General features: G+C 33.8%; 2 protein-coding genes across 2 annotated transcripts; both read left to right on the top strand.

The window, feature by feature from the left end:
- The first annotated feature begins 1,307 nt into the window (after window positions 1-1,307).
- Window positions 1,308-10,156, top strand: LOC107611496 (TMV resistance protein N). Its single transcript, XM_016313412.3, has 5 exons — window positions 1,308-1,790; window positions 5,577-6,675; window positions 6,767-7,042; window positions 7,197-8,000; window positions 8,098-10,156. Exons 1-5 carry the CDS (start codon window positions 1,345-1,347, stop codon window positions 9,601-9,603), a joined length of 4,131 nt encoding a protein of 1,376 aa, XP_016168898.1. The 5' UTR covers window positions 1,308-1,344; the 3' UTR covers window positions 9,604-10,156.
- A 1,355-nt stretch (window positions 10,157-11,511) lies between these two features.
- On the top strand, window positions 11,512-13,059 carry LOC110265370 (uncharacterized). The gene is made up of 5 exons (XM_088495839.1): window positions 11,512-11,517; window positions 11,644-11,778; window positions 11,810-11,941; window positions 12,074-12,245; window positions 12,728-13,059. Exons 1-5 carry the CDS (start codon window positions 11,512-11,514, stop codon window positions 13,057-13,059), a joined length of 777 nt encoding a protein of 258 aa, XP_088351965.1.
- The last annotated feature ends 5,356 nt before the right edge of the window (window positions 13,060-18,415 follow it).

Below are 18,415 nucleotides of genomic sequence, written 5' to 3'. Positions count from 1 at the left end.
GATAAAGAGGGGAATAAAATGTATAAAGCAAGAGACTAAATAATGATGGAGGTGAAAGCCTTCATTCTCAATAGAAATTCACGTATATTTATCTTTATATAAAGTTGATAATTAAAAATTAGTAAATGACAAATTGTCAATAAATAATAACTCATATGGCATAGTCTCTTCATACTCAATTAAAAGGTTGCGAGTTTGAATCTCATATCTTTAATAAAAAAAATGACAATTTAATTAAATATATTAAATTATTTAATAATTTTTAATTATCAATTTCACCTAATAAAAATAACTCTACAAAAATTTCCACCTTAATCCTTGTGCTTAAATAAACTGGCCAGCCTGTTTCCTTTTTGCTCCCCCAAGTGTGGTAGTATGGTAGTAATTATGGTACTACATAGGTTTCAACTTTCAAGTCTTTAGGTAGTTGTTTTTTATGTGTTTATATGTCTCTTAAAAAATTTTCCATAAACCTATTTGTCCTATTATTCCCCGAAGTAAAAACACCCGCTCCGTCCAATGAACCTAATATATTTTAATTAAAAGAATATCTTCAAAAGACATAATTGTCATTTGATAAAGACAGTGATTATATATATATATATATATATATATATATATATATATTTTTTTTTGTTAGAAACTTTTAAGTATATCAGTACATCAATATTTCAGTAATTTTTAATTATTAATTTTAATTATATGTAAAAAATAAAATAAGATCTTTTATTTTAGAGGATAAAATAAGATCTTTTATCATTGAATATTTTTTTTATATTTTTTTTAATTTCACCTATAAAATAAATAGTGATAGATCATATTTTACTCTTTAAAGTAAAATTCAAAATTTTAAAAATCTAAATCCATATATATATATATATATATATATATATTGTTGAAAACCTTTTAAGTATATCAATACATCAATATTTCAGTAATTTTTAATTGTTAATCTTAATTATATGTATTATGTATATTTTTTCTGAGTTAAAGTTTTTCTAAAAAGTGTACCGCACACTTGAAAATTTTTCTGTATTTTGTTCCACTAGCGGCATGGTGGTTGGTGGATTATTAAACTAGTCTATAGTAGGTTTAGCTGTCTGAAAAGTGTCATGTGATATACTACGAACTATTAATAAGAAAAGAAGAACAATGAATAACCGGTGACTTTCATTTCCTAGTTAAGTCTTTTTAAATAATTGTTGGAAGACTCGGTGGTATTGTAGTACGAAGTTTCATTCCAATACCAAGTAATATATAACTAAGCAAACATTTGCTTTGCCATTGCAAAACCTAATAACGTTAGCTTCCTCAAACTCATTACCAAACTAGTGTGAATTTGTGATGGCGGCAAATGATGTATTCCTGAGTTTTAGAGGAGGGACGCGCTACCGATTCTCGGATCATCTCTATGGTGCTTTGCGGCGAAATGGAATCGACACGTTCAGAGATAATGAAAATCTGAGGGTAGGGGATGAACTGGAACCTATTCTCATGAAGGCAATCGAAAATTGCGAAATGGCAGTAGTGGTGCTGTGTGAGAACTACGCATCTTCGACATGGTGCCTTCGTGAACTAGTCAAGATCATTGACTGTCACGAAAAGCAAGGGAAGCAGGTTCTGCCAATTATTTACAGAGTGAATCCTTCAAATGTGTGGGATCAGAAGGGTTCCTATGAAACAGCCATGGCTAAACATGAGAGCAGAGAAGACCCTGAGAAAGTCAAAGCATGGCGATTAGCTTTGTCCAAAGTGGAAAAGCTAGGATGGATGCGCTGCACGGAGGACTTGTAAGTTCATTATCATTACATTCATTTTTTCTTTAAAATAGGTGCAGAAATTTATTTGCTCTATAAGTTAAATTATTGCATATTAGTTTTATCTTTCAATTTATTAATTATAATATAAAAAAATACAATATAAAGTGATAATTGATTTTTTAGGAACTAAAATAATACTTATTCTTGAACTATTAAAATGTTATTCAAAAGTTTATACCGTTAACAAAACTAAATTTTAAAAATACAAACAACAAATAAGTCCTAATTTAAAATATGACAAAAAAAAATTTTATATTTAACAAATGCTTTATTAATTTTGATCCAAATTTTCGTAACCATATTTGAATAACTATTTAAAAGGTGCAAACAAATAATTAAAGTAAAATTTGATCTCTAAATTTTTTTTTTAAATTTTGGTCATTTACCGTAAAAATTTTTTTAATAAAATTCACTTAATATAAAATTACTAAATTTTAAAAATAAAAAATTTTTATTCTTCTAAAATGCTTACAAAAAAAATTATATTAAAATTTAATATTTATTTTTTTTAAAATATATATTTAATATTTAATTATTTTGTCACATTTTTTAATTTTTTAAACATTTATTTATTATTTGTATTTTTTAAAATTATTTTTTATCTACGATATTAATTTTTTGAGTACTATTTTAATAGTTTACACTTTACATAAACTACGAGATTAAATATCACCAATGCTTAAGATTGCAATTGAATTTTGTGTGTAAGAGGAAAAGAGTAGACAGACAAATATATTTGTCTCTATTTTCAAAAATATAGAAAAATAAAAAACAAATTTGTTTTCAAGACCGAAAATTTTATATATATCAGTACGAGGAGTGCTATACATACAAGTCATTTTTGTTTACAAGTCTTACAAGTTGGGCCTAACACGCGCGTTACTGAACATCTTCGTGTGTTTTATCTTCGTTTCCTTTTTACGAAGAAGAAGAAGAAGGCGTGAATATAAATAACTTGTATGATTTGTATGAAAAAGCGTTATCTCTTTGCCTTCGATCTCCTTCTGTTTTTTTCGATTTTCATGGTTTCTGAAATCAAGTTTTGAAATTGTTTTGAAGATGATGGAACTTCAGAAATACACCCGAACGATTACAAAAATACACCCAAACGATTACAGAAATACATCCAAAGGATTACAGAAATACACCCAAACAGTTACAGAAATAAACCAAATGATTACATAAATACACCCAAAGGATTTAAGAAATACACCCAAAGGATTACAGAAATACACCCAAAATTCGTTGAAGTACAGCTTATGCATAATTCAGAACACTCTCTCTTTTTTTTCCTCATCTTCTGCTGCTTCTTCTTCTTCAAAAACGATTTCAGAGCTTAACGTCAAAAAACAATAGAAATCGAGAATAACGAAGAAAGAAAACAAAGAAAAAAGCACGTAAATGAAGAAGAAGAACAGGAAGAGGAAGAAGAACGTGCAGCAAGAAGAAGAAGGAGAAAGAGAAAGCAAGAAACGTACCTTGAATAATGTTTATTCGTTTTTTCTGGTGATTTTGATGAAGGAGAAAGAGAAAACGAAAAGAGGAGAAGAAATTTCAATAAAAAAAGAGGGAGGAAGAGAAGAAAAAGAGACACGGAGAAAGAAGAAAAAGAAGAAAAAGAAGAAGAGGAAGAGGAAGCACGGAAAAAGAAGAAGAAGAAAAAGAGGCACAAAAAAAAACATGAAACAGCGTGAATATAAATGACTTGTATGACTTGTATGAAAAATCACTCGTACGTGGAGAATTACTCCATCATCAGTATATCAGTGTCTTTAACACCAAATGAATTTGAATATTCACTAACATTTAATTACGTTTTTTTCAGATAATATCTTTATTAATTTTATTGCGATGTTAGTTATAGTGCACTTCATTTTTTGAAACCTTGTAGATATATCTTCATACCTAGTTCCTATTAAAAGTTTATGTTTAAGATTTTACTTATTGCTTACTTTTTTTTTTTGGTGGATTGCTTATATATTTGATAATTGTTGTTACTAATCTACCAAAAAAATTGTTGTTATTACTTATTACTAACTCTAAGGGTAATTTTTGTTATTTTATATATTTATTTTATGTAGCCACCAAAAAATATATTTATTTTATGTAATAATTAAATAAAATAATTAAAATGATAATTATTAATTAAATTATAATATTTTAATAAAAGTAGATAATGAATATATATACATATATATAAGTCAATTAATTTTTTATCCCATATATATATATATATATATATATATATATATATATATAAAACAGCACAACTATGATTAAATTTCTGTTCTGAACAAACTTGAGAGGGAATTATTTTTGTGGATAATAAATAGAGTACAAATTTCATGTGTAATTTAACAGATTATCATTATTGATACTTTAAAATTCATTAGTAATATTATATTAACTAATTATTGCTAGTAGTTTTTTCCATTTTTTAAAAACGAAACTCATCGGTCATATTTTTTTGTAGGGAAGATCATTTGATAAAATATCAGCGATGTTATTTTTAATAATTAATATATTTTGAGATATTGATAATATCTATACTCTACAGCAGCACTTAAGACTCATAGATACTACGCTCAATCCAGGTGGTGGCTTGTAATTGTAATTAACCTTGTGTCAGTTTTTGTTTAAAAATAGAGTATTCTAAATTAATTTTAGACATTAATTTGGGCCAGATTCAAATTTTATTCCCGTTAATATATAGTTGGAATGTTAAATTAACACTTAGGGTCTATTTGGGAATTTTAAAAATAATTTTTTTAAATTTTTAACTTATGAAAAATAGTAATATTAATGTTTTGTGTAATTTTTAAAACTAAATTGTGGCTTCCTAAAAAACTATTTAGGAGTTTATAGAGAAGTTAAAAAAATGACTTCTCTCATAATACTACTATTTTTTACTATATTTCTATAAAATAAGCACTTTTACATCTAAAAATCCAAACACAAACTAATTTATTTATAAGTTACTTTTAATATAATCATTTATTTTTTTTTTACCAAAGATAGGAGACTCGAACCCGCAACCTCTTAATTGAGTATGGGGAGACTATGCCATTTGAGAAAATTTGGAAAGATATGTGACTCGAACCCGCGACCTCTTAATTGAGTATGGGAAGTCTATACCATTTGAGCTATAACTCTGGCTAATATAATCATTTATTGTTTAAACTATTTTTTTTAAAAAAATTTAATTAAACTGTTTACCCAACTAGATCTTAATAATATACATCAATACAATTTAAATTTAAATGTCAGCTCAGGATGAATATGAATTTATGTTTTTTAATTTGAGGGATCAATTTGATCGTTTACAATAGTTAGAGATTTAATTTATTAATAAGTCTCGCACAGTTACTATGAGTGAAATAAAATTGATCCTAATGGTTGTTAATAGCAATGCCAAAAATAATCTTGAATTGATTTTTGTTTTTATTTCTCTGTTTTTCTATTTGTTTATTAGTTCTTTTGTACTTTTTGTTATTTCACCTAATTGTGTTGGGCTCCTCTCTTCAAAAAAAATTGATGCCCACTGAAAATTTTAAGAATCAAGTTAGACACTACTTCTAATATTAACTATGATGATTCAATCAAATTTCTCCCATAATCGTGAAACATGTTATAAAAGATAATAAATCCTTGTCAAGAGAGGGAATTGGGTAGAATTTATCATATATATATATATATATATATGGTGCAATATTGCTATAAGTAAATAAAGTATGAAAAAACATCATGTTTGTGCAGGCATGAACCGGAGTTTATCAAGGTTATTGTTAGAGACACCGCTGGAAGATTACCGTTGCCTGAACCAACTGATCATGTAGTTGGATTGGATACTCGCTGTGAAGAAGTAAAATCACGGCTAGATATTGAATCTAATGAAAATGTTTGCATGTTGGGAATTTATGGGCCTGGTGGAATAGGCAAAACCACATTGGCCAAATGTCTATTCGACAAGATCAAGCGGCAGTTCGAAGCTTCATGTTTTCTAGCCAATGTCAGAGAAAAATCTGAAAGTCGTGAAAGTTTAGAAAGTCTGCAAAAGACACTTTTAGATGACATGGGTGAGGAGACAATAACTGAGTTTGGAAGTGAATTTAAGGGAGGATCTGAAATCAAACGAAGGCTTCGCCACAAAAGAGTACTTCTAGTTCTTGATGATGTTAATTCAATAACGCAACTGGAATCACTGGCTGGAGGGCATGATTGGTTTGGTTCAGGCAGCAGAATCATTATAACAACAAGGGATACTGATGTGATAGACAAGCATGTGATGGGTGATGTTGTCACCAAGAAATACAAGATGGAGGAGCTAAATGATGATGATTCCTTGGAACTCTTTTCTTGGCATGCTTTTAACAGCAAAGAGCCTGCAGAGAACTTTGAAAATGTTTCAAGAAATGCAATAAGTTATGCAAAGGGCTTTCCACTGGCTTTAGAAGTAATAGGCTCCCATTTAGGGGGTTTTACAAGTGTGGATAGCTGGGAAGAGGAACTGCAAAAGTATAGAATTGATCCAAGTATTCAAGGAGTTCTTGAAAGAAGCTACGATAGCTTGTATGAACTTGACCAGAAAACTTTCTTGGACATTGCTTGTTTCTTCAAAGGAGAGAAATGGGAGTATGTTAAAAGGGTGTTGAAAGCTTGCGACTTCTACCCAGTTGTTCGAGTTTTCATTAGTAAATGTCTCGTCACTGTAAATCAAAATGGTTGCTTGGAAATGCATGATCTAGTGCAAGACATGGGCAAGGAGATTGTAATGAGTGACTCACCAACAAACCCTGGTGAACATAGTAGATTATGGTCTCATAAAGACATTCTTCAGGTTCTCAAAGATGACACAGTAAGAAATTCAATCAACCCCCTATTTTTTACACCTACAGATGTTATAATACTTGAGTAATTGTTGCTAATTCTCTGCATGTGTTTTACAGGGGAGTAGTTCAATTGAGGGAATAATGCTTCACCCCGCTACCCATGAAGAAGTAGATCATTGGATTACTACTGCTTTTGACAAGATGGAGAACCTTAGAATTCTAATTGTTCGGAATACAATATTTTCAACAGCGCCAAGTTGTCTTCCAAATAGTTTGCGACTATTGGAGTGGAAAGGATATCCATCAGAGTCATTCCCACTTGATTTTCATCCCAACAGAATTGTTGACCTCAAGCTACCTCACAGTGCTCTTAAATTGGAAAAGTCATTTCAGGTACACACCTCTCTAATTTGCACACCAAGGCACTTGTCAAGGAATTAGTAACATAAAAGTGGGTCTTTTTTTAATTCTTTGTTAAAGCAAGCATTGAATAAAACTTAGTATTATTGAACATGCTGATGATCAATTTATTCATCTTTCATTGCAGATATTTGAGGATTTGACATTTATCAATCTCTCCCAGTGTCAGTCCATTACACTAATTCCCAATGTGTCTGGAGCAAAAAGCTTGAGAGTCTTCACACTAGACAGATGCCATAAGTTGGTAAAGTTTGATGAATCTGTTGGGTTTCTGCCAAATCTTGTGTACTTAAGTGCCTCAGAATGCAGGGTGCTTCGTAGTTTTGTGCCAAGAATGTATTTGCCATCTCTCGAAGTGCTTTCATTTTACTTTTGTAAGAAACTTCAGAACTTCCCAGATGTCATGCAAAAGATGGATAAGCCCTTAAAGATTTACTTGGCAAATACTGCTATCAAAGAGTTCCCAGATTCCATTGGTAATCTTATAGGGCTTGAGCATATAGACATTTCAATATGCAGAGGACTCAAAGATCTACCAAGTAGCTTCTTCAAGTTGCCGAAACTTTTCACATTAACCGTTGAGGGATGTTATCATCTTAGAAGATCATTTAAGAGGTTCAAAGAGAGCCATTCCACATTAGATGACTGCCCAAATATAAAGAGACTGAACTTCACTGGTGCCAATCTATCAGATGAAGATCTTCATCCAACTATTCAGGTTCTTCAAAAGTTGGAAGACGTCAATGTATCACACAATGATTTTGTATCCCTCCCAAATTGCATCCAACGATCTTTGCACATAAAATGTCTTGATGTGAGTTATTGTAAGAATCTTAAGACAATTCCAGAACTGCCATCAAGCATTCAAAAAGTAGATGCAAGATATTGCTTATCCTTAACTTCAGAGTCCTCAACCGAACTGTGGTCTAAGGTATCTTTCCACTCCCCATAACCTATTCAGATGAATTTTTCAATGTGCAGTTCCTTTTAGACTGATTACTGGTTATATTTGTCTTCTGATATCACAGGTCTTACTAGAGACCGAAAGAATTCAAATTGTGATGCCAAAAAAGGAGATTCCCAATTTGTTTGACTGCGATTCCAGTGAAGGTATTCCTCTGTTTTGGGCTCGCGGAAAATTCCCTGTTGTTGCTTTAGCATTCATGTTTGGGAGATCCACTGTGAGAAACAGTGTTGCTGAGACAAGGACTGACATCCTGGGTTTCTTCCCTCAAATTGGTTCATCCATGTCCGCCATTGTTCGCCTTCACTTGTTCATAGGTGGCAAACAAATATTTCCGAAGGATTCCAAGTATTTCAGTGTTGGGGAAGATCACGTGCTACTTTTTGATCTACGAGCTTTGTTCAGTGACGAAGAGTGGCATGGTCTTGATGCGTATCTTGGAGTTGGAGACGATGGTTGGAAAGCCATTCAGGTTCAATGCGAATCACCATTAACTCTCAGCCATTGGGGTGTGTATGTGTATAAGCAAGACACAAACTCGGTTGATATTCAATTCAAGAATCCCAATCCGAATCCCAATCCCAAATCTCCGTTATCCGACTTGGTTCCAAAAAGAAGTCCGCATGAACCCCAGGAAAGTATGATGAGACAAGTGGCAGAAAATTTGAATCCAAGAGAATTACTTGGTGACTATTTGCCTCTTGTGGAGTTAACAGAAGTTCCCTCTTTTACATCGGCATTGCTGAGATCGTTGAGGACTGGTAAGGCTGAAACAACAAGGCCGGAATCTTCGGCCTATGGTGCAAGCTTAAAGCAGGAACATGAAGAATCTAATTGGAATGTTTCGAGGGTGATGGACCTGATAAAGGATGATGTGCCTAGACATATTGCTGATGCATACTCTAATGAAATACGAGAAGCACGGCGATTTGTAGAAGAACTGATGAGGGCACGCATGGAATTGTTGAAGGAAAAGGGCCAAGAGAGGATGGATATTGATATGGCAATCGTTTTAGAGCAACCGCGTTCTGGAAAACCTCCGTGCCGTCGTTATTGGGGAAGGCTGCACATAAAGCATGAAGAGATAACCGCCAAAGCAATTTTGAGGAAGACAACGCAACTAGCATGGGGATTTTGGAATCCCGGCAGAACAACGATAAAAGAGAAGGCAACCGCTGTTGTGTTGAAATGCCATGCTAGAGAGGAAGCTTCAACCTCTACGGGCCAAGGGGAATCGTCAGAAGAAGAAAATAATGATCCTGTGTTGGAAGAATTATTAAGCCAGATAGAGGAAGATGCTATGCGCTTCAATACGTCATATGGGAAGATGAAGGCATGTATTATCTTAACTGACGATGCTGATGATCTCATTTCTGAAGAATATACAGCAGAATTCATGCTTATCAGAGGAAAAGAAAATGCGGAAATGAGAGGGATGTCGCAATGGGGAGGGTTTGAATTGTTGCTATATGAAATGATGAGAGCATCAGGAACAAATATGTTTGGATCCGTAGAGTCCGAACCTCGCTTCGAGAAGACATCTTACGGGAAAATAAGGGTGGAGAACTAAGCTCAGTGGCTCAGTGCAGAAGCGAGATGATGTTCAAGCTTCACAGGTTGGTGTATTTATGAGTATTTCTGTTTTGGAGCATTATTTTTATACTTATATCAGCTGTTGTTGTCTTATTCGCTGGTTATAAGTGTGTATGTTGTGTGTTGTTTGCATGTTGAGTTTCTTTTATAACTATTTATTGAGTAGTGCTAGGGAGCCAATGGTCTAAGCGTACAATGTGTACAATGGGCTAAATCTTTGGTTTATGAATAAAAGAACTCTAATACCATATCCTGAAACAACACATCCCAAAAACGTAATCTGACAGGATAATGTAACACTAATAATCATATCTCTAATACTTTTTAAACCTTCATTATACACATTGTACGCTTAGATAATTGGCTCCCTATAGTTTCTCCTATTTATTTTGGTTATGCTCATTTGTGGATTTTAATGTTTTTCCATCAATGTAATGGACCTCGTGAAGACGTGTATCAAGTATGAACTTGGTCTCTTCTCTTTCTTTTAATCATTTTGGTCTCTTCTCTTTATTTGTTTATTTTTTGGATTTTCTTTCTGTAAATATATGTGTATGCATAAACTCAAATATTTTAGGTAGCGTTTGTTTTGAAGTATTGAGATAAATATAGAGAAACTGAGACTCAATATTATGTTTGTTAGTTAAAAGATGAGTACTAAAATTTCTATCTCTATCCCCAAAATTTCAGTATTTCAGTATCTCCAAAAAGTAAGGACACAAGGAACTAAAATTTTTAGAGATGGAGTCTAAAATTTTAATAATATTTCAATCTTTGTCTCTTAGTCTCAGTCTTTCTGTCTCAATCTTTTTATTTCTACCTCTCCACCAAATACTATCTAGAGGTATTTTGATAAACAACAATAACAGAAATTTGAGGATCATACAATAAAGGAAACAAAAATGTCAAAGTCTAGTAATATCATAAAGAGTTTAGTATATAAGACTCAGTTAATTCTTTTAAGAATTATAACTTAAGTATCTCTCATATAAGTGTTAGAATACTTTTTTTAAGTATAAGATTTCACAAAAATGTATTGAAAATTGATTCATAAACAAAAGTTTTGAAAAATACTGGTCTAAACGTTTTTAAAACATAGAGAATGTCAAAAGTAAAGGAAAGAATCGATTGTATATTTAGTGTTTATTTGGACATCATTAAATCGATAAAAAATATCTTTTTTTAATAAAAAAGATTTTTTTAGTATATTTGACAAATTTTTAATAATAAAATTAAAAGTACTAGAAAAATAAAAAAAAAACATTTTTTTAGAAGTTACAATTTACATTTTTTTTAAAAGATTTTTTTTCTAAAAAAAAGTTTTCTACATAATAAATAAAAAAAATACTTTTATCTTATTTTACCCAAACATAAATAATAAATAAAAAGATATTTTTTTATATGAAATATCTAAATATAAAATTACTTTTACTTTTGTAAAATATCTTTTAAAAACGACTAAAACCCCAAAGTGGTCCTTGAGATTGGGCGAGTTACCCATACTTGTCCTTGACTTTCAAAATTCCCTAACAACATCCCTGACATTCAGCTCCGGGACCCATAGTTGCCCTGCAACCCTTTCCGGCGCCAAGTCAGCAAACGGAGGGATGATCTGGCACCTCCAATGCCACGCTGGAGCCAGCAACGGCTAGCTGACGTGGCAAATCTGAATTTTGTACCCAATCTGGTCCCTGGTCCCATTAAAACCCTAAAAGCTAAGATCATCTTCTTCATCGCCTGAGCTTCAAACTGCTGCTGCTGATTCCTTCTCAGATCATCCTCTTCATCGCCTCCAGCTCCAGGTAATAACACATACAGATCACATGCCTTCCATTTCGATCTGCCATTTCTCTGTTTCCTGATTGCTAGCTGCTGCTACCATAATATGAATGTAACTTGGCTAAATTTCAGTTTCCTCTAAAACTGTAATCACTCAATACTAAAAACTATAAGCTGCCGCTGCTTTTGTCAGTTTGCAATTGTTTGATGTAGCATTGCATTGTGTTACTTACTGTAGACATGTGCTGCAAATGCAAATGAAAAAGGTGACAATGCTTCCTTGATTCCTCACTCCAGACGGCCTGCACTCCCCTCTCTGCAAATACCCCCATGGTCATTAGATGCCGCATTATCTTCTTTCGCAAAGATGGATGGTCCTTCCACATCCACCTACTTTAAGGACCCTCTCTCTTAATGGTAAAGGTTCATTCTCTCCATTGTCAAAGGTTGCCCACTCATTACCGGTTACTCCAATCGCATCTTTGGGTCAAGAAAGTGTACATGGCAAACATCTGGGATGTGCTTCTGATTTAAATGTATGTCTCTTTTCTTCAATCAAGGCAATTGTTTTCATACAACGCTTGCTAAAATTTTTTACATTTTGTATGTTAAACTGGTATATGATTTTAAACTATGCTGCATTGATGAATATTTCCATTCTTGTATAGACAATGGTTGTCAAGCAGCATATAACTCGATCACTTTCGGTTCCAGTTGATGCCAAAGCCAGCAAATTAAGGTGCACTCAGTCTAGGGTCTTGATTCGTATCATTTCAGCCAGGCGGCATCTTGCAACTGTTGATGGAACTTCAACTGGTGATTCTTCAGTCATGGAGATTAGTAATTGCTTGAAATATACGTAGAGCACATAATTTCTTGTAGGTTCCCATTTTACATTTCTTGATCAAGAATCACAATCTGAAATATTCAGTTATGAGTTCTGACTTTCAAGAACTATTAAATATTTGGCACTTAACCATATATAACATGATATTGGTAACGCTTTGCATCGTTTAATAGACATTATAGATGAAAGAAATTTGGTGGCTTCTAGGTGATATAATCTTTAGTGCGTCTCTCATAGACAATCTTAGAGACTATAGCCTTTTATAGCCCTTCCATGTCAATTGCTGACTAACTCTCGAAATTAAAGGCTAGCAAATTAAATAAACTTTACATTGAAGTTAACTTATTCATTTCTATTTTCAATCATCAAGTTTGTCAATTGCAGATTGTCTTTAAGTTAGGATTCCTAGGTATTTCAGACTATAGCCTTTTATAGCCCTTCCATGTCAATTGCTTACTAACTCTCCCCTTTCTAGCTATTGAGGATACTACAGCAGATATTCCAGAGGAAGAAGCAGTTTGTAGGATTTGTTTGGCAGAGCTCGGGGAAGGAGAAAATACTCTTAAGATGGAATGCAATTGTAAAGGTGATCTTGCACTTGCTCATCAAGACTGTGCAGCAAAGTGGTTTAGTATTAAGGGCAACAGGACTTGCGATGTCTGCAAGCAGGATGTTCAAAACCTCCCGGTAACACTATTGAAAATTTATGATCGCAAACTCCCTGCCAGACAGCCACCAAATGTGCCACAACCAAGGGAAATAGCTTATTACCAAATGGTTCCTGAAGGAGAGAAGAAGAGATACTAGTTATAATAACGATTCTTAGCTTTTAGGGTTTTAATGGGACCAGGGATCAAATTGGGTACAAAATTCAGATTTGCCACATCAGCTATCCGTTGCTGGCTCCAGCGTGGCATTGGAGGTGCCAGATCATCCCTCCATTTGCTGACTTGGTGCCAGAAAGGGTTGCAGGGCAACTATGGGTCTCGGAGCTGAATGTCAGGGATGCTGTTAGGGAATTTTGAAAGTCAAGGATAAGTATGGGTAACTCGCCCAATCTCAGGGACCACTTTGGGGTTTTAGTCTTTAAAAACATATCATTTAAAAATTTTTTTTTTTTAAAAATGACGTCTAAACAAGTGCTCATTAGTGAAAGAAGTGATTCTCTTTTGATTACAAAATGGGAATAAATTTTGTAAGCTTAAAGAATTGATTCTCCAAGTTAGAAAACGATTCTTAAGACTACGAAATCAATTATTAGATAAAAAAAAAGGTTTTAATTATTTATATAACAACTAATAATAAAGAAATCAATTGTTTGGTGAAAAATCAATTATTTTTGTTCGGGTTGGTAATAGTTCCAAAGTATTTTTTATTTTAGAGAAAATTAAGTTTGTCTCTTTTTTTCCAAAAAAGTTATACTTTCGCAAAAAATACAAAAAATGAGTACTTACAAAAGATATTCTAATACTGAAGTCAAAAATGTTTAAGAGGCATATAATAAAATGAATTCTATTATGACTATATACGGTGGCTATAATGACTATGCAAGTATTATTAAAATTAAACTCACACCTTTTTATACTTTGATAACACTTTTTTAAGTAACACTTTTTAAAAAGCGTTATTTAATAATAAAAAAAGTGTTTATTTTAATTTTAACAACATTTTTGAAACATCATAGCTATCGTAGTCACCGTAGCATAGTCATACTAGAATGACCCATATAATAATTCTATAAATATAGAATGTTAGATATGAAATAGAATTTATAAAGCTTATCATATCATCTTCTCCTTGAGATATAAAAATAAGTGTCTTTTTATAGGCATAGAATTGATGAATAAAATTGATATTATGACGGTTGGTCATTAAGTCGAAAATAATTATTATTAAGATCGTCCGTTACAAACTTAAAATTATGACAAATAAAACCAAGTTATGACTCATCATGTATAATAAAAATTGAGTTATAGTGTAACAGATCACAGTCCCAAGCTTTGTCCGTCGATCCAGGATAAGCTTAGAAAATAAAATGAGTTATAACTTGGTTTGATACGAGCTCTGTGGGACAAACTGAAAACTGTCATATGTCAATTGGTCCAATTATAAGAGTAACAACTAAGAGAATAAAAGAAAATTTTGCAAATATGGCTAAATCATTTGTTCAGGAGATGCATCAAGAATTGACCAAGACAATGGTTAACGATTATAGAAAGCCAAACACCTTACTATTTACAAATTACATTGAAAACTCTCGTTAGTCAAGTTTAATCATTTAGACATCACTTTATTAGTATTTATTTTAAGACTGTTAAATCTAGTAAACAATAATAATATTTTTGGTATCACAGACATGATTTTAGTTGGGTTGATAGTCCAAAAGTGCCCTTGATGAATTATTTAGTATTGCAAATTCAAGTCACTCTTCATTGGTGAAGTCCAAACAAAAAGAGCAATCAGCCCATTGTGTTGCTATTTGGACAAAATCATCAAGGCTCCTGACTAGTGGATCAAACCTATCTCCAACCATAACCGAATTCATTAGCATCATGAAAAACAAAAGGTAATAAGCTTCTGCTGATGCATAATTTGGGTAAATCAATGAAAGAAGAAAAGAGGTGCTTCACTTTTTCATTAAGCCCCAAATCAGAAGAAAGGAAAGCAAATTTTGGAAACTATATCAAATCAAATAGGAGCCGAAAGTAACTTGCTTAAGTTAAGATAAATAAGAAGAAAAAGGTATGATTGTAACACCCTACCACACTGAGCTTTACGCTTAAGTCGTAAAACAGAGGTGGTGTGGTATTACGACCTCTAAAATAAAATGTGTACATGTAATAGCAGAAAGATTATAATATACTAGGAGCCTTGAAGAATAGAGGAAATAAAAATCGCAAAATAAAAGCGCAACGCTCAAGAAACGAGTTAACTTGCGTGCTAAGAAAGCTATAGTTGTTAAGTGTAAAGTAACCCAAAACAGGAACAGAGAGTCAAAGATACAAAGTAACAAACTCCTAACTCAGCCTGCGAAGTCAAGACTGGCTGGAGAACACACACACACACAGATATATATATATACATACATATCCAAAACCCAAATGTACATAAACAAAATCCTGCCTCTCCATAAACCTCTAGGAGAATAAAAAAGAATGTGTTATGCGGAGAGAAAGCTAAGTACATATATATACATCTCTGTACAACAAAATAACCTAGTAACCACTTCACTTCAGGAGCCCAAACGCCTAACGAGATGCCTCTTGACCTGCATCTGAAAAATAACAACATAGTATGGAATGAGAACCGGAGGTTTTCAGTATGGTAAAGGTGCCGCACACATAATATATAAGGTCCTGGAAATGCCAGAGGCAATCCTAGAATACCGACACTCAGATTATAGAGCTTAAAGTATTAAAAAGAAGTCATAAGAGGTGGTTTTCTAAGAGTATCTAAGCCTAACCTAACTTAACCTTAAATCTAAGTCTCATTCTGCCATTCCTCCATACCTCCATCTCCGTCAGCATTTCACAGACAAATAAACATATAAAGGCAAGCACAAGAAGGTTACAAATACTGTAGGTAACAAATATACATTTAGCATGGCAAGTACACATAGGCACACCCAGTTAATGCACAAACAAGTAATTCAAGTAGTATACATATGATGCACGCTTGTCCTATGGCTGATGAAGCTCATCTGTCGGTTATCCAGCCAACCCGACAAGTCCGAAAACCTTAGACTGTCCCTCGACATGCATCCCAAAGAGTCTATGCATAGCTTTTTCTCAAATAATAAATATTGCTCAATGGGGGTTAACATTCCCAGGAATTTATAAGTGCTCGGTCACCCTTACGTCATAGGGTCAACAGAGTATCAAGTTTTCAACCTGGTACACATGGTGGCAAGCCACGGTACTTTACCCAGGAAATCTCGTATCTCAGATCATTTAATCATTCAAGCCAAGTATCATACATGATCATTCATTTAATTATCCAGCCAAGTATCATACATGATTATTCATAATATTTCATAATCAAATCATCACTTTTCAGCTTTACTTCATCTCCAAGTTATTCCCATTTCCTAACTTCATCTGATTATCAGGTTTAACACTATTATTTATGACTAAAGGAATGAAAATAGAGATTTAGATGTTTGAAATACAGTTTAAAATGTTAAAAATCATGTTTGCTGAAATAGGTGCCACGCGTACGCGTGGAAGTGTAAGAATTGCAACTCGCGCGTGCATCCTCTTGTCACGCATACGCGTGAACATGCTTATTGGTCCATCACGCGTACGCGTAGGGTTCCTCGCGCTCGCGCAGCCAAAATTTTATCCCATGCGTACGCGTGGACGTACGTTTCTTTAAAAAAAAAATTGACAGATCAACTAGAAAGCTACAAATCCATGGTAAATTAGCAGCAAAGTTACATATTCCACATCCAAACTTTCGACGGGCATAACTCAATCATTTTAAAACATTTTTTCTTCCGTTCTTCGAACGGCATAAACTTCACGAATTCAATTTTCATTTAAAACAAGTTAAAATCAATCTGGGGTTTCAGAAACCAAGTTATAGCCCGCCGAAGTTCGGCACAAAACCAAAATTTTGCAATTCTCTTCCAAAACTCATTTTCAATTCAAAGTTTCATTTTAAACACTTTCAAACCTTCCACTTCAACACCATATACCTTTCCTTATTACCATGACAATGACCACAATAATCATGTTTCAAATCATCAACAAATTCACCAAATCACCACTAATTCATCAAGCATCATCAACTATAAACTTACATTCTCAAATCCATAATCAACAAGCTATTCAATTCACACTTACACCAAACCAAACTAACTAATTTACAAGATGCTAAGCAATAATCATATACACATTCGTTCCAACCTATCCTATGGTCATCTAGCCTAAGTTTTCACAGAACATTATATATTAAATGCAAGAAACCTAAACCATACCTTGGTCGATTCCCACGTAACGATCAAGGCAATTTAATTAAAACAAACACAGCCCCTCGAAATCTAATAAACACTAGGCTCGGCTTCCTCCAAGTTCTAATATTCACAATTTTAAGCTCCAATTATTTATTCACAACCAAATACACATTCAAAACACATATATACCCAATTTAATATCCAAAACTCAAATTCAGTAAAATTAAAATAGAATTATGGTATCCTCACATTACCCAAGCTTCACATAAGCAAGAGTAAACGTTTTTCTCAAGCTAATTGGATCCTAAAACATCAAAGAGTAAAGAAATTCAATATCTCCACTTAATTTTCCAAAAATTGGGGAAGAAGAGGCTGAGGTGAAATAGCAGGCTACCTATGAAATTGTTCCAGTAGAAACATAGAACTCGACGCGGTGGTCGCGTGGCCGTAAACTGTAAGGCCCACATCGGTTGGGGAGGGGGAACGAAGCATGCCTTATAAGGGTGTGGATACCTCTCCCTAGCATGACGCATTTTGACGAGTGAGTGTGGGGGGCTTTGGCCATCATCCCTATCGTCAAAGGCAAAACCGTGAGGCCTTGTGTGCCAAAGCGGACAATATCGTGCTAGCGGGTGGTCTGGGCTGTTACAGATGGTATCAGAGCCAGAACCCAGATCGATGTGCCAGCGAGGGCGCTGGACTCCCTTAGGGGGGTGGATTGTAAGGCCCACATCGGTTGGGGAGGGGAACGAAGCATGCCTTATAAGGGTGTGGATACCTCTCCCTAGCATGACGCGTTTTGACGAGTAAGTGTGGGGGCTTTGGCCATCATCCCTATCGTCAAAGGCAAAACCGTGAGGCCTTGTGTGCCAAAGCAGACAATATCGTGCTAGCGGGTGGTCTGGGCTATTACATAAACGGTGCGGTGATCGGAGCTCGAACGGAGGAGTTACGGCGACTTGAATTTTGCCGTAGCGTTGGGGTTTCTTCCTTCTTCTCCCCTGCTGATGGCTTTCAGCATTTTGCTGAAATGGGGAAAAGAAAGGATTGTGCTCACTTAAATGAGATGAGCCAGTTGGGCCCACGGGCCCAGTTTGGATCCGGTTCAATCGGTTATGTCCGTTCGGTCCAATCTTGGTCCGTTTTCTTCGAAATTAGTGTCAAAATTCTCGTTTTGATGAGTTCTATCCTAATTTAATATAATATTCA

The sequence above is a fragment of the Arachis ipaensis genome, chromosome B8, assembly GCF_059453495.1.
Source record: "Arachis ipaensis isolate K30076 ecotype BB chromosome B8, ASM5945349v1, whole genome shotgun sequence".
NCBI classification, from domain to species: Eukaryota; Viridiplantae; Streptophyta; class Magnoliopsida; order Fabales; family Fabaceae; genus Arachis; species Arachis ipaensis.
Note: the sequence above shows the minus strand (reverse complement) of the source record. Positions and strands in the feature narration are given on the sequence as shown.

Coding starts and splice junctions, on each gene's coding strand:
- LOC107611496 (XM_016313412.3), top strand. CDS start 1,345: ATGGCGGCAAATGATGTATTCCTGAGTTTTAGAGGAGGGACGCGCTAC. Junction 7,043..7,196: donor AATTGGAAAAGTCATTTCAG/GTACACACCTCT, acceptor CTTTCATTGCAG/ATATTTGAGGATTTGACATT. Junction 8,001..8,097: donor CAACCGAACTGTGGTCTAAG/GTATCTTTCCAC, acceptor CTGATATCACAG/GTCTTACTAGAGACCGAAAG.
- LOC110265370 (XM_088495839.1), top strand. Junction 11,942..12,073: donor GATGTGCTTCTGATTTAAAT/GTATGTCTCTTT, acceptor ATTCTTGTATAG/ACAATGGTTGTCAAGCAGCA. Junction 12,246..12,727: donor TTCTTCAGTCATGGAGATTA/GTAATTGCTTGA, acceptor TCCCCTTTCTAG/CTATTGAGGATACTACAGCA.